The sequence below is a fragment of the Ambystoma mexicanum genome, chromosome 12 (genome assembly GCF_040938575.1).
Source record: "Ambystoma mexicanum isolate Mex_15411 chromosome 12, UKY_AmexF1_1, whole genome shotgun sequence".
Lineage (NCBI taxonomy): Eukaryota > Metazoa > Chordata > Amphibia > Caudata > Ambystomatidae > Ambystoma > Ambystoma mexicanum.
In genome coordinates, this window is record NC_090936.1 from 672117479 (window position 1) to 672135015 (window position 17537).

General features: G+C 44.6%; 1 protein-coding gene across 1 annotated transcript in view; it reads right to left on the minus strand.

The window, feature by feature from the left end:
* Nucleotides 1-17537, minus strand: part of LRRK2 (leucine rich repeat kinase 2) — a 2398611-nt gene that overhangs the window by 2004238 nt on the left and 376836 nt on the right. Inside the window, exon 10 of the mRNA XM_069629211.1 lies at nt 176-255. Within this exon, the coding sequence (XP_069485312.1) occupies nt 176-255 (80 nt within the window). The remainder of the gene's footprint in view (nt 1-175; nt 256-17537) is intronic.

The window sequence follows — 17537 nt, forward strand, 5'->3', positions numbered from 1 at the left end:
CCGTCCTGCATTTATTTTTTGTATTTTTTTTACATGTTTCTGCAGCGGACTCTCACAATTTTAATGTTTAATAAACATGTATTTTCATAAAACCCAAACCTTCAGGATTTGTGCCTGCATATTTACCATGCCCACATCCATTGAAAATGTTAAATAAATTGCAAATGATACTCACTGTTTATCGCCATCGCCAACCTTTTCATGTAGATCTCTGTGGTACATAAACAAACTATTGAGCGCCAAACAGGCTGCTTCCTATGTTTTTGGGAGAAAAAAAAACATTTTTCAAAAATGCTGCAGACTATTTGACTACTTTAATATAATCTAATACAACATATTGCTTGCAGAAGATTATTCAGTTTGATATTCAATTGCAAAAGTATGGAGAGCAAATTTGAAAATACATAATGCACACAAATGCTACTTAAACGTGAAAACACATTGTACTGCATGATCCACTCTTTGGGCCTCATTACAACTCAGGCGTTAAGGGTTAACGCCACTGTTAACCCTTAACGCCTGATTCTGATTTTAACGCCTGCTTTTAGCAGGCGTTAAAATCCATGGCGCTAACCTGCCATGGTGCTAATTACGCCACCGTAATTTACGGCGGCGTAATTAGCGCCTTCCCCACTCCCATTATGCCCTATGGGGCAAAAATGGGAATGGGGAAGGGAAAATGGGAAATGGGGATTTACCGCCCCACTCACCTTGGAATGGGGCGGTAAATCCGCCATCCACCATGGTGGTAAAGTTGGTGCACTTAGCACCAAGGTTGTAATGAGGCCCTATGTGTGGTTTTAGACCTATGCCATTCTAGACTACTGGCTCCAAAAGCATTACTGCCACCCTCATATCCAAGATCAGGTCTGCATCCAAAACTTGTAAATTATTAGGGTGGCTGGCCTCCAACAGCCTCACAGTTAACCTGGGCCTTCTCCTGTTATGTGTCTTCCTCTTGATGCCCTCCAGAAAGACTGTTCAGATTTGGCTCATCAATGGTGGCACTGAGGCAAATGGTATCGAGTGGAGAGGAGAGAACAAAACAGAAATGTTATTTGTAGAGTACACATTAACCCTCAGTGTGTATCTTGGCACTAAATGTCAGAAGTATGGTATTGTAGTATGGGGGGGCGGGTGTTGTCAGGCAGCGAAAGAAATGGCTGCCTGAACAAGGAGTTCCGTTCCAGGTAACATCTTTAGAAGTACCTGCTAACTGCATTTTTTACGCTGCAAAGGGAAGCTGATGTGGTCCATGGCGGCAGAGGTCGCACACTGGTATTCCTGAATGAAAAGAAAGCAGAGGAGTGGTGGCCGGAAAATTCAACTGTCTGAAGCATGCGCGGACGCCGACACAGACCTCAGAGTAGGAGGTGGAACTCCTGCCAGAGACCGGTGCTGCAGCGGCCTGAGGGGGGGAGGGGCTATGCGCATCTGGTTTCATCTGCTGCACACTTCTCCGACCAAGCTAACGCTTGGATTGAGTCCTTCCTCAACAATAGCTCCATGAGGGTCTTTGCACCCTCAGCTCCTGCCACACCTAACAAACTAGGGTGCCACAGGGGTTTGCGCGTCACCAAGCCACTTTCTGATGCTCTCGAATATCTGGGTGTCACTTACACGAACTATGCGGATGACACCCAGATACTCGTCCCCATCACTGGTGACTACACTGTAGACAGTAAGACGCTCAATGACATTTACCTTACTATACAAGCATGGATGGATGGCGAAGCATGGGCTCTGTCTTGATGATGATAAGACAGAGCTGCTCCTCCTGGGCTCACCAGCCAATTTGAACAAATTGGACATGCCATTCACTTTAATTATATTGCCGTCAATAATGAAGTCTCTTTATAATTAATAGTTTCATAATTAAAGTCTCTTAAAGGTTGTGAAAACCTTAGGAATCTACATTGATTCTGCCTTAACCTTAACAAGACAAACTAACGCCCTAGCTTCCTCATCCGCCTACACCTGTAAACTCATCACTGCCTGCCACCCCTACCTGGCAACAGCCAAGTGTATCACAATAGCAAGAGAACTTGTCCTCTCCAAGCTCGTCGTAATGCGCTCTATCTTGGCACTTCACAAAACGTCAATACAATGCAAGTTATGCAAAATAATGCCATTGGAGCAGCCCTGAACCTCCCTAGACATCAACACATCTCGGAAACCCAACACACATTAAAATGGCTTAACATCAACCAAAGAATTGCTTTCAAAACATTGTCCTTTACTCATAAGTGCTTATCCAATCAGGCTCCCATTTACCTGTCCAATACCATCTCCTGCCACACTTCTACACGGCCTACTAGAACAGCCCAGACACACTGTCAATATCCCACGCTTCAAGCAACAAAGAGCAGGCAGGGTTAGTTTCCCAATGCTCTCTGCAAAGAAATGGAATGCCCTCCCTCTATTTCTAAGAGGAACCGTCTTACCTCCTTTTCCAGAAAAAGGTCAAAGTATGGCTCCATGAGCAAGACCTCATCTCGGTCACATAATCACGACCCGCCTTGTACATATGTAAAGTCTTGACTCAGTAATTTCTTGTCTGCTGTATAATTGTTGTATATTCTGGATTACCTGTATAATTACAACAATGTATCATACTACGACTCATGTATATATGTAACCCTTTTGTATCATTCGACTGTTATTATACTTTGTTGGAACTTGTAAGCATAGCGCCCAGATGCCTCCGGGCTTGGTGCGTGTTACAAATAAATAAACTAAACTAACTAAACTGGTTCTCAATTCAGCTGAACAAAGTCTCCCTGTCCAGCAACGGAGCAGAGACACGAAGGAAGAACAAACGAGATAAGCTCTGGACTGACAGTCCCAGGTAACGCTGCAGCCGGATACACCCAGACCCGATTAAACAATAATCCAACAGACACTAATAGCGGAGCAGCAGCGGCAGCGCCCAGCAGTATTGTAACGGCCTCTCGACCTGTCCCCAGCGTCCCCCCTTCATGGATTGATAAAACACAGGCCATGGCGACCCAAACTACGGGAGCTCAGGGTGCCTCTGCCGTCGTCCCTGGAACACACCACGATAAAGGTGCCACTGCCCAACAGTCATTTAAGGAAGTGCACGGAGGAGACAGACCAGATATGGCACAAAGGCTCATGTGACGTGGCCTGGACAATGGTGCATTGAGTGCGAGAACGTGTGGGCAATCCAGCAGAGGCCACAACACAGGGAAGGCACAATAGGGGGCAGATCTTGGAGGACAGTGTGCTGCACTGTGGTGATGTAACTAATTGACTGGTGTTCCTCACATCTCACATATCCACGCAGACGGCCGAGGAAGGGAGACAACATCCAAAACACCTGGCCAGAAAGATCTATTTTATTTACAAGAGAAGGGAAGCACTGCTGGTGACACGTAGCGTCCCTGAACTGCTGGTAATGGTGAAAAGACTCTGCAGGCCATTAACAGGCCCCACAGGATCTGAAATGCCCACACAGAATCCTATTATACACATAAGCCTGAATAGCAGATGGATGCTAACTGGACTGGAATCCCCCAGATGAACAGAGCCTGAAAAGGGGCTGCTTAAGTATAGTATAATGACAGGCAGCGGACAGCCTGCATACCAGGAAACTGAGCCGGAACCCATGCAAAATATACTATACCACTGCTGACATTCAGAATATACAATCAAAGGAAATCCACAATCAAGGTCTGAACCCCGGAATACACTGGTCACTAAAGTGAACTACCGTCCTGCCATAGGACAACTACAGGTGAAAACACCAACACTTATCGAGCGACATCAGAGGTAACACCTCAGGTACCTGGAGAGGAAGTCTCATCTCAGTAGAAGCAGTACTGCATGACTAAAGGTGCAGGAAAGAAAAAAAGGCCCAATGGACTCCTTTACTAGCTCTCAAGCCCCTGCATCAGGGCAGCGACACAGTCTTATGGCAACATGACGGAGGCAATGGCTGAGAATGCTCGAGAAGACCACTTGTTAACAGACACGCAGAGCGGCTTCATGTCAGTAAATGTAAAACTTGACGATATTGTCGCAACCATTGGATCTCTAAAATCCAAATTAGAAAAGGAGAGTGGCCGCATCAATGAAGCAGAGACAAGAATTTGTTAAGTGGAGGACAAAGTAAGAGGCAAATGCGAGGACCTGGAATTGTGCTAGAGGAGAAATAATCTGCATATTGTTGCGGTATTGGAAGCAGCATGCAAAGGCCAAATGGATCTATTTGTCGAGACACTGCTAAGAACCCTTTTTGCACCCGCAGCCTTCTCTGGACATTTTCTAGTCGAATGTGCACATCATACCCTTGCCCCGTACCAAGACCGGGCCCCCCCCCCCTCCCCAGGGCACAATAATAACCAACATGCTAAATTATAGGGATAGAGACCTTATCCTGAAACTGTCCAGAGAGCAAGGGACACTACGTTATGAAGTGAACAACATACACATAGATCCTGACTTCGCCACCGGGGTGTATGCCCAGAGGAGAACATACGACCCAGTGAAACGACTGGAGAGCACAATGGGTTCCATAATCTTCCCGATGAAACTACGAATCCAGCACGGAGGGAGGACACACTTTGTTGAAAATCCAACAGATGTCATGACTTATGAAGAGGCATCTATCCCACCTCCCCCAGTGGACCACGGTGGAGACCAGAACCAGATCCTGAGAGTGAAGAATGGCCGGAAAGAGTGCAGGACTGAACAGGAGGCCCTTTTGTATCCTCATGGTTACGGTTTTGGTTTGTAGCAAAAGCAGGCACAAAAAGGTGGTTTATATGAAGCCTGGGCGAAAGCGCCCGCCTGACGGGCGAAGTAATGGTAACTGCTAGCAAAGTACACCAGAGAAGCTCCACGAGTATACATACAAAGGGTACATCAAGTTGGGGTAGATGGTGGGGGTATGGGGCAGGGATTTTAAAAGGTTGGGAACAGGGTTTGGGGCGAGACCCCCGATGGGCAACGGAGGAAGGCCCGACGATGTACATGGATTGGGGTGTAATAAAAAAGTTGGCAGACAGGTAAACGGACGGTAACAGGACTTCCTGGTGGTCACTGAAAAACACGTACAACTAAATAGTAGAGATAAACAGGTGATTCAACAGTACTAATCTCGTAGAATAAACAAGGTCGAAACAATCCTGTTAAAGCTAGAAAGATATGGATATATAAATCACTAAACTTTACTGCCCATGATAAGCAAGTAGATCCCGTATGGGTCCAAACAGCGACAACATCAACTTTCATGCCCATATCTCCAAAACACTGGGAAAGACTCCAGACACCCCTTTAATACAGGGAGGAGACTTCAACACAATCCTCGACATATCTAAAGGTAGATCTAGCACAAGACAACGGGGGACCACTGCGGCTGCAGAGACGATCAAACAAATAATGAGTATATATGGACTAGTGGATGTGTGGAGGGAGGGACACCCAGGAGAAATGGAATACACACATTACTCAACGATCCACAATGGAAAGTCACACATAGACTTCTGGCTAGAGTCGGGGATATGGATGTACAGATTGCGAGGCAGCAAGATCTTGCTGTGCACCCTGTCAGACCATTCCCTGGTAGTGCTATATACGTCACTGAACACAATGCCAAGACTCCCAGCACTATGCATAATGTCATCGATGGCACTATAAGATGCCACCCTGGTGGCAGCCCTACAAGAATAGAAATGTTCTTTGAAATTAATGAGGGGACGGTCCCACAATATTGAACTGTATCAAAAACATTCAAAGTATGGCTGAGGGTTACGGCACTATCGGTCACACCAGGGATTTTTTTTAAAAAACAGAAGGGAGCTGCGAGAATTGGAACGGGAACTACGTAGGTTTAAAAATGAATATGGTACAACTGGGGATAGAGCCCTAGTGGGCATTATCAAGGGAAATATATTGAAGTTCTGCGAGATGGCAGAACAGGAGGTACATCTCATGACAAAGCTAGTCCAGGTCTGTAGATATGGGCATGAAGACCGGCCTGGACGATATCTGGCAGGGTTGGTTCGAGGGGAGAGACACTCACAGCTGATTGTAGGAATAGAAAGGGAAGAGGAGCAGTTCTTAACAAATACAGTAGATTAATGCAGTATTTGAGAAATACTACAAGAAGCTTTATGCGAGGGCAGATACCAGCACCAAGGAAGAGGTGAACCAGTACCTAAAAGGAATAGGTCTCCCAAAACTAGGCGACGAGGCCTGTGAAGCACTTGATGGACAGGTGTAGCTGGAAGAGATAGAAGAGCCCACCGCCTCACTGGCCTCAGGCAAATCACTGTGCCCAGATGGGCTGGTAATGGAACTATACAAGACATATAAAGGAATCCTTGCTCTATGTTTAGTTAAGGTATGGGAGGAGTCTTGCACAAATGGCCGTCTCCCACCATCAGCAACCAAGGCTCTCATAACGGTGCTTCTGAAACTGGGCAGACCACCGACAGATGTAGCATTTTATCGCCCACTATCACTGATCAATACCAATGCAAGAATACTGGCCAAAGTATTGGCAAATAGGCTCCTCCCACACATGCCCATCCTGGTATACCCCAACCAATCGGGTTTCATTCCCGGCAGGTGCACTGCCTCGAACTTACAATACTTATTTGGGATCATTTCACAAATAGACCCCCAGGCACCCGCTGTTGCAGCCTCATTAGATGCTGAAAAAGCCTTCGACTTTGAGTCTTAGGACTTTCTGTTTGGTGTGCTTAAACGTTTTAGCATGGGAAGTCACTTCACAGGGTATGTGAAACTACTTTATACCACTCAGATGGCTAAAGTGCATACTAATGGGGTAATATGACCAATACCACTTGCTAGAGGAGCACAACAGGGATGTCCTTTCTCTCCCCTCCTGTTCGCTCTAACAATAGAACCGGTTGCCCAACATATGAGAGACCAGCACGGGCACCGAGGGATACATATAGCAGGGCCCCCACAGATCATCTCTCTGTAAGCAGATGCCTTATTATACATACAGAACTCAGACTCAAATATTAAGCCTGTTATGGAAGAGGTAGCAAGGTTTACATATCACTCAGGATACAAGATTAACACCACAAAATTGGAGCGGTTTCTGTTAACTGAAGGTACTATTATACCAAAAGACCCATGTGGTTTCTGATGGACGCCAACCTGCTTATAATACCTGGGTGTTATGGTATCCCGAACACAAACATTTATATGAATGGAACCACAAAGCTTATCTCAATGCACCAGCAGTTAAATTGAATATATGGTCCAAGTTCCCAATGTCACTATACAGCAGGGTCTCACTACTCAAGATGATAGTGGTGCCCAAACTATTATACTATTTCAACACCATCCCAATATGGCCAGGACGAAAGTTCTTTATGCAACTCCGATCAATAGCAAACCAATTTGTTTTGAAGTGGAACGGCCTCCATGAACTGGGAGGCATTAACCGAACCATATGACCGGGGGTGTGGGGGGTTTGTCTGCCCCATATTTTGAAATATACTATCTAGTAAAAAAGGCTCATTATGCAGGACTTTGGTACCAGTTGGATAACAGTTCAAGACACCGAGTCCTGGAGCGTTATGGTGTGGCCCAAACAGACCTTAAAACGGTAATCTTAGATGACTGCTCCACAGATTCATGCACATTTGACGCAATGTTAGCGCATGGCACCACATATTTAACGCTCAGGTATATCTGGCCCATACAGTAGCAAAGTTCCCTTGTGGAACTGTCCAGACCTTCCCCCAACCTTTGATTTAGATGTCCAAACATCACAGGATCTAGGGAAGGTAATGAAGCTGGGAGATCTGTACCCAGAGGGCACATTCGCAAACGAGGAGGAATACAAGATAAAATTGGGAGATAACCCAGTTAAAATGTTACAATATTTTAGAATGCAAGCAGAAGGAACCAGACCCATGTGATTGCATAAAGGCTATAGTAACTGGAGAAGAACGGAGGGGGCTGATATCAAGGCTATATGGGAGATTAGAAAACAGCAAGGTGCAAAGTAACAAAATAAAGGGTAAATAAGTGAGGGACACAGCAGCAAATATAGATGAGACCAAGTGGTGAAAACACTTGTCTAACCGAGGACGTCTCACTCAATGCTCGATTACGGCTCATACAATTCAAAGTATTAAACAGACTACAACACCCCAGCCGGAGTGGCACGATTCGACCGGGATGTCTCAGAGAAATGTATGAAATGTGGGGCAGATGGAGCAGCCACAATTCATATGTTCTGGTGCTGCCCAAAAGTGATCCCGTTCTGGCGGGAGGTTGGAGAGGCTCTCAATGTTATGACAAATATCCTCCCCATCCTCCTACCCCATAAATACCAGTTGGGAGATATTGGAAAGGTCAATATTAAAGCACAAGACGTCATCGAAGGTACATATAGCACGCACAGCACCGTTGGCTTCAGTTCTGTTTTTCTTACACTAGAAACTACCCGCATAGCCACAGGTTTGACTGTACTAAAGCTTTGAAGGAGTGAAAGCTGTAATAGCATGGGAAATTCTACTGTGGGGTAGGCTGGGTGGGCAATGAGTAATACGTGGGAGGAAGATCCACTCGAAAGAACGTTACCAGGGGCAAGTAACTTGTTCTTTGAATGGATTGGGTCGTCCCACGTATTACTCATCTTTGATAGACTCCCAAAGCAGTGTTTGTTTCGGTGGAGGGAGTAAGAATTTAGCAATGATTGGTTTCAATGAACCAAATGGACGACAGCCTTTCCAAAGCTTGCATCCTGACAGAGAATACTCAAGGCAGAAATGCTTTGTGAACGCATGTATATGAGACCACGTAGCTGCCTCACAAATGTTTTTGAATGGGACACCCCTTTGCAGAGCCATAGAGGTAGCCATTGCCCTGGTGGAATGGGCCCTTAAGCCTTCTGGGGGATCTCTGCCCGCCAGCCTGTAGCATTCTGAAATCGCCAGATCCATCTGGATAAGGTCTGTTTAGTGACAGCCTTACCCAGTTTGTGACCTGTATATCCTATAAAAAAGCTGATCATCAATACAAAGTTTGGATAATCTAGATATGTAGAAGCTAAGAGCTCTACGTGGATCCAATGTGTGTAACCTCTCCTCCTGTTTGCCAGGATGAGATGGAGGACAGAAAGAGGGCAATACAATTGTTTGTCCTACAGGAAAATCTGAAATGTTTTGAGGCAAACATTAAGATATTAGCTAAAAAATGAAGTCTTAAAAGGAATAGTGCGCTCAGAAATATTATTGTCCCGAGGGTTCGGGCATGTGTTTTTAAGCATGCGTTGATTGATCGCACAAACATTTCCAATGCACCTTACCGTAGTTTTCCTCTTTTGTACACATGCAAAATCAGTCAGCATGGCACAGCCATCTTGTGATAATCTTATCAGTTGCTGCATCGCCCAGGGTGGACTGCCCAGGCTGCAATAAATCATATCCCCCGCCCCTGAGCCTGACATCACAAGACGCGTACCGCCCATTTCACAACGCCAAAGCACGTCTCATGTCAACATTCTCTGCGCCTTAGCTAATGGCGTGTCGCCATGAAAATGGCAGGACGCCTCTTTCATCAAAAAGTATTAACAGATTGCTTCACAACAGACAACATCATATTTCCATTTCTCTCACTGTATTTCTTTGAGTATTCCGTGCCTTGTTTCTGTGCTCTGGTCAGCTACCTTCGTTGCTTGTAGCCTGTGCATCAGATACCAGTACCATTACTATAAATTATTTTTGTTTGTTTCCCTCCACAATGGCAACAATACAGCCCTACCAGTACGAGCCGGAGTATTCCGAGGCGGAATTACTCGAAAAAGAAAGATGCAGAAACGATGGGGCTTCGGATAACAGTTGGGAGGACGATTCAACAGATGAAGAGCCTGGTCCTAGTCGCATGGACAGCGTTTCCACCTGAGGCACCTGCAATCGGTGCGCGCTAATGCTAACCGAGGAGGACAACTGCTGCTGCTGAGAAAACTCTGGATGCTTGTCCTACTTCTTGCAAGGCGAGCCACGGCCGCAATGCGTTACCAAGCTGCCAGACTTCAGGGCAGCCGGCCTCACATGTTCTGTGTTGAGGATTTTGATGGTGCTTATGCACGAGCTTCGCGCAACAGTTCACCCTCGGAATCCAAGTAACGAGTAAGTATACGCTGGTTGTGATGTCACTTAGGCCAATACTATTTCAAGTTTGTCTCCTATATTGTCGTAACTTCAATATATCATTGTCAAACCAATTTAGTCTTGCAATTTAATTTTCTAGTAATATTCATATAATAGTCATTCAATATTGTACAGTGTCTAGGTAGCATTTGCACTGGCAACAATGCCATTGGATACAAGAATTGTCACTGGCAACTAATGTTTAATACACTTATCTTGGTCATTTAAAAACAGTTTGTACCTTTCTCTTTCACAGGTGGTACAGGCTGGTGCCTATCGTTCATACAGATGGGGGCTTCATGGGAGACTTGGACACCGCGTTCGACGAGTAAAACCAGTCTGTGCCGTTGGTACCATTAGAGACACATTCCCCAGTGACAGTGGTCAATACATGGGATTTTCCCCTCAATGTGTTGCAACCTGAACTTTATAATGTGTACTACATTTGTGCCATAAAATTAAGAAACAAAATAAAGCACTACAGAATTCTTATCAATGGTTGTTTCAGTTTTTCAGTGAATCAAGTGGGTCTCCATTCAGCAGTCTTCCGGCCCTTGTCTGCACGCCTCAGGCCCATCCATCTCCCCTCCATTATCAAAGGCAGTTGGCACCAGTGGATGTGCGCTGCCAAAGGGGGCAGGTAGGGGCGGGAACAGCCAAGGTGCCAAACAGCATGTATACTTCAAAGCCATCTTGCGCACAGGGGCCATTCTACACATGGCCTATACAGACCCCCTGTCTCCAGGCAGGATTCCCTGAAGCAGGCCGCGCCCCTGCAATCCACATAAGACCACGACATATACACGTCTTTCATTCCCATACACACCCTCTTTTCTAATTCTTTATAAACCGCTTGATATTTATCATGAGAGCATCTTTGAGCACTACAAGTCAACGGTGACCACTGCGAATCTGCTATTCGTCGTGCTACCTGTGAACATCTCCCTGTTCTCCTGCCATTAACTACCCTGCTCGCTGAATCTAACCGTTTGTTGGTCAAGGTAAGGGCATGTCTCCTAATAATATCTCCTTGATCTCTAAATTTCTATCTATTTAGAGCGAACGTACCCAGTGGTGTTATGTTCATTCGTCTCATTGCCATTGACTTGAGTTTAATTTGTTATCTTATCGATATATCAATTGTCATCAATGTCAATTGGCATCAAACTGCATCCTTAGCGGACTGTGTCAATATTATAAGCATGTTTCCTTTTGATGCACGATAGTACATTCAAAGGACGAGTAACATGTTCTGATTTTCGTCACATCAAAGAATAGTTTATGAAAGTTATCCTATAATACAGCCGCCCACACTACACTGGTTTTGCTGTGGTGACCAAAACATACCTTGCATAGAAGAATGTATGGTATTATCCTTTTTTCTCACGTTTTTATGCAAAGTCATTTTTGAATAATGTTGACTTTTTTTGCCTGCATGTGCGATTTTCGGTCGCCCTTCTAAGACCCATGAGAAATCTGAAGGCACTACAATGCATGTATTCCCAAAGACTGTAGATCGAATAAGAGAATGGGTCAGATGTTGCAGATATGCACTGGAAGAGCTTGAAAGAAGTCAAAGATGTCTTGGAGGACAATAGGGGTGATCGATTCCGCATCTGCAGCCTGCACCTTACCCAGAATATGTACGACCCATCCATGTACACAAAGAAGAAACAACTCGGAACGACTCGAAAATTGCTCCCAAATGCAATACCGACTATTTGTTCACATGCCGCCTCAGGTAAGACACGGTTCCGGATTTAGCTGTAGCCCTTGGGGTCATGAACAGGTAACTAAATTGACAGATTGGCGTTTTAGCTTTTTTGTCCCTTATTACTTTTCATATTAGTAAGATTGTATTGCTTTTTAAATAAAGACCATTATGCTAAACATCTGTCATTGGTTTTAGAAGCCTCATAGAAAGTGGATTTATGGGCACAGATAACTATGTTATAGTGTCCTTTGAAATAAGCATAATGTTTTTGTAATCTGTTTAGATTATTAAGATTAGCCTTTCTAAATCAAATAATATTTTCCCTTTACAACTCCATGACTATGCACTGAATATGAAGGAGCAAGATTCAGCAACCATGTCTTGCCTGGAGTCAACAACCACTTTGAGCGCGTATCAGGTAGTCTTACTTAGCTATTCAGTTCGGGAATTGTTTTATGCATGGAATTTGAGATGATCTGATGCTATTTACGTACCGTGTCATTCGTTTACACAATGTTTCATTCGTGGATTGCTATTGATATGTACCAATGTCTGAGTCACAATGTGTGTGTTCAATTTCGTTTGTTTCATCCATAATAATACAAGTACTGTGTTTCAGGTTTAGGAAGATGCTGACGCTTCGACTACAATTACATCATCCCTTGTAGTTGATCCAGAGCCAGAGGTATCCGTACTGACATTTCCCTCGAATGATAGAAAGTCGGTCCTAGATCTGATACGATTAGACAGTGACAGTATTAGTATTATTTTGCAAATTGCTTGAGTGCAACATTTCGAAGAGTGTGCTTCGGACAGTCAACTTTGATCGAGTAAACTAGCCATCAAGCAGGTGAAATCCCAAATGTATATTTTGGCTAAATGACGTACACGATGAACGGGTTTATCTGTGTAAGCCATGTGTGCGAAGGAATAATTTGATTTCAAATACAAATTACTTATTTTAAATGGATACTCTTTTCTAGGGATGTATACAAGATCCAGATATAGAAGAGGAGGCACGTGAATCCGAGTCGGTGGATCAGCTTGCTGTTGCTGACGTTACAGTAAAGAAGGTTCCAAAGAAAAGCAAGAAAAATACGGTAATTTGTAAACAATTTCAATTTTTAACCAGTGTTTTGTGCTGGGGCCTTCAAAATATGCTTTTTTTAAATGTAAACTGTCCAATACTGTATGTTGGATTTACATTGAACATCTTTTTCCAACCTGTCTTCCAGTGTACGGACTATGCAGACACAGACAGCGACACAAATGAGAGATGCTGCTTGCCAAACTGATTTCACCATGGAACAACTATTAATTGAGGTGAGGCATGTTCAGACTCGAGATACATTTGCACAATGGCCAGAAAATGAAATTTAATTTGACCGGCGAAGCCAGCAAATGTTTTTGGACCATTGCTACAATGCGTCTGCTCCACCAGAGGAAGATGAAACTTAATGTATTGAATATGCTTTTGAATTAGTCGCAGACCACTTGACACAATCCACACCCGCCAAAAAAGGGCCACCCAAAAACCAGTCAACATTGATGTTGTCTCCGATTCAGGTTCAAGCAACAGACGCTGAAATGACAGACACTGAAGCATCAATACAACTGACCGAGGAACTAGACAAAGATCTCGACTAGAGTATTTCCAGTTTGGCTGATATGTCAACGACAGTTCATTCAGGAACAACATTAATGCCGGATAACAGTCTAATAAAGGAGGTCAAATACATAGTATTCAACAGCAGCTTGATGGAGATTATAAAGATGCTGAAATGTGTACATTCAGTGAGAGGAGAAATATGTGGGAAGCCATTGGTGAATGTGACTCGTGTATCACAACGCAGTAACCTCAAAATACATGCCACCTGTGAAATGTTCCATGAAAAATGTTCATGGTCGGCTCAACCAATACTGGGGAAACTGCCAGCTGGCAATCTACTGTGTGCAGCAGCTTTACTTTTCAGTGGCTATGGTTTCATTAAGTTGTCCAGTTTCTGTCAATTTGTGGCACTCCATTTAATTTCTAAAATGCAGTACTACATAGATCAACGTCAATATCTATTCCCTGCCATTAGTGAAGCTTGGAAAATTGAACAATTGTCTATTCAAAGTACATTCTCCGAAAAACGGTTCAGGCTAGGTGGCGATGGAGTGTGACAGCCCCGGATTTTCAGCAAAGTACTGCACCTACCACTTTCAGAACATGGAAAGTAAAAAAGATTGCGAGTTTGGTGGTCGTGCAGGTGTCCGAATGTAAATCCTCAGTGGCCATGGAGAAACTTGGTTTTCAGAAATCTCTGGAAGATCTACAATCGAAGGGAATGCAAATCGACCTCATAGCCACGGATAGACACGTTTCAATAGTCAAGACAATGAGAGAGCAGTTTCCAAATAATCACCAACAATTTGATGTATGGCACGTTGCCAAATCCATCAATTAAAAAATATCAGCTGCAGAGAAAAAAAAAGGTTCTGCAAGTATTTCACAGTGGTCCCAGTCTTTCAGCAACCATCTTTGGTGGAGCTCCAAAACTTGTGACGGGTCTGTGGTAATTCTACTAGAAAAATGGCGGTCACTGATGCACCACTGTTCCAACGTTCACTCGTGGACATAAAACCAACATTTCCACCAATGTGAACATGGCCATTTGTCGCGGGAGCAGGAACGGAAGAAGAAGTGGTTGATTCCATCTTTGCCTCCACACAAAGCCCTTGAGAAGCTTGTGTTTGATAAAACTCTATCAAGGGACTCACAGCATTCTGTCACATGGGATATTTGGAGGTGTTCCACAATATGTGCCTAAAGTACGGGCCGAAGAGATTGAATTTCGGCATTCAAGGGATTAAATATAGGACATTACTAGCGGTATTAGCGCATAACGAGAATGTAGGCCGTGAACAATCGAGGACTGCGGGAAACCTTGGGATGCTTTGCTACACTATGGCCTTTACAAAAAGAAGAGAAAATGGGTGGTCAAGCCAGTACATGAGGAAATGGAATTTGATTTTGTGAAAGATCTTATTATTAATGTTTTGGAGATGCATAATCATGGAATTGCGTGCGATTTTGTTCAGAGTAAACATACATTGCCACAAAGCATTGCCAACATGCCCTGTCCACCTAAAGCAGAGCTCGTGGAACAGTTCAAATCCAGATACAAATGATTACCATCTGTTTTTTTTATCAACAATGTTTTTATGAAGTGTCCAAATAAAGCATCCAATTTGTCTGTTAAATTGTATCCTCTTTGTTCATTTTTTTTTTATCCAACTAGTGCAGTTTTTACAATTGCCTTACAATGTAACGCTGTGCTTTCACAGTTCACAGTTTAGTCGAGATACCGTGGGACCTTTTGCTGATCGTGGGAGGGCCAGATGGATAATAGTGTGAAAGAAACTTTGCGGTTCGGAAGTTGCATTACCATACAGTTGCCCAAATAGCTGAATAACTGCTCATCCCTCAAAAGTGATGAGACCTAGGCTACATAAGGGAAGGAGGCCGTGACATAAGCAGAGGTGGGGCTATTGCTAGACACACTGACTCCTTTTTGTGTACCCTCGACTCCAATTTTGTAGTAGGGCGCATTCTGTCATTGCCAAGTTTCCCCTACCCCTCAGCAGCACCATGATCATCGAGCAAGGATAGCCCCCACATTTTTCCTCCTGTGCCCGTGCATCACAATTCCAGTTCTCATGTATGCGGTGAGCCAAAATGTTGCAAACTAAGAATGTATCTTCATTCTGAGTGAAGGTCGCCAGCTTTGAATTTATACTTGCGAGCTGAGGAAGCCCAAGCATCGCGCACACAGTATAAGGTTCAATTGTTTTTTGACCTTGAGAGAAAGGGACCATTCCAAAAGAAATTGAATCAGAGGAGGGGTGGTGTAATGTAAGTTATGATAAGGTTCTCCATTCCAAAACTGGACTAAGGAACATGTAAATTCAGTTTATGAAAAATCGCTGATGCGAACAGAGTCTGCGTTACGGTCCGAGTTACGCCAAAAGAATGGAAATGCCGAATATAATGTAAGTTTGTGTAACGCTCACCTGATTCCCGTAGAGGCGCCGGTCTTGACTGGGCGTATACCGTATCTTCAAAGGTGATGTGTAACACACGGCTGGCTCTTTGGGCTGGACCTCTGTGCACTGTATGTCTGACTCGAAGGTTAAGATGTCTGCAGATAGAAAATATGGGATTAAGGAACTGGGTTATTGAATGTCTCTCTCTTCTTCCCTTTCTATTCTCCTGTAGAACCCCAAAGGTTAACGCTCTCACCTTAGGTAAGTGAACGCCGTGCTCTCCATCTGCCTCGGGGCAGGGTGCTGTAACCAGTTTCTTCACTGGATAAGGGGAGCAGGCCTCTTGACTTCAGAGGACTGCTGCCCGTCGTTTACTGCACGAACGGTAAGTTTCGAGTAATTCTAATGTCTTTAAAGTCTTTAGTAATGATGTTTCTTGTTTTGCAGGGTTCCGGCGATGGCGGATGACGGGCTGAAGTGAGTTGAAGATGGAGCCAGTGTGATGAATAGAAGCGCCTGGAAGCACGTAAGTAAGTGCTTGTTGCCTGCTTCACGATGCGCTCTAACTGTCTTTTTATTTTGCAGGTACAAGTTCGGAGCGGCTGCAGGGTGCCGGAATACCCACTGGGTTAGATGTGGAAAGGAGTAATGGCACGTGAGTATTAAAGTTCCCCAATGTCTTTAAACGCACCTTGTTTTGTCTTTCAGATGCGGGATGCAGCGCCGAAGGCCTCCGGAGCGTGCGAAGAGTTGGTAAGCTTTTGTCTTTCAGATACCGGAATGCAGTGTGAAGACCTCCGGAGCGCACGAAGAGTAGGTAAGCCTTTGTCTTTCAGATGCCGGAATGCAGCGCGAGGCGTTGGTGACAGCCGATGGACCAGGTAAGTGAAGAGCTGTCACTGAAGACCGTAATGCTAACCTGTTCTTTCTTGTCTTTAAAGGTGTTGCTGAAGACTGGATTCAGGATGGTAAGCCTTTTTCCTTAGGCCCAGGATCAGATGCAGAAGACACGATGAGGGTTCTGCTGCAGAGGATGCAGAATAACGCAAAGCAAGATTCATCCATCGGGTGTGGTTTAAATAGCCTCCTGTAGTGCTTAGGTGTCTCCTTCCACAGCCACGCCTAGGTAAGAAAAGAGTTCCTGCTTTCCAGAAGAAAGTGGCTCCTGCCCCACCCAACAGGAAAAGTAGTTCCAAACAGAAGAGGATCAGAGGCTCAACTGGCAGGCAAGTAAGCAGCATGGTCTGCTGCAGGTAAGTCCACCCAAGCATTATGAGCCCGGCGCTTCCAGCGCTGGGACTGGGCATATTTATGAGCCTGGTGCCACTGGCGCCAGGACTGGGTCCAAAAGGTCCCAATTGGGACTGGTTGGCACTCGGAACCTGGGTTATGGATCTGCTTCCAAGGGAGTTGGGAAAACCCTGACCTTTTGGAAGCAGAGATCATGACAGTTTGACTTTCATAGATTTTATACCTGAACAAGCATCAACTTATCATTAGCTGACCGTTATTGCTGAGTTACATTGTACTCATTTGTTCTGTGTGGCATATTGCAATGAAACGCAAGTACAACTTTTGTGTGTACTGGTCTTTCTACCGGTCACATTGGCAGTCCAGCATCGAGATGCATG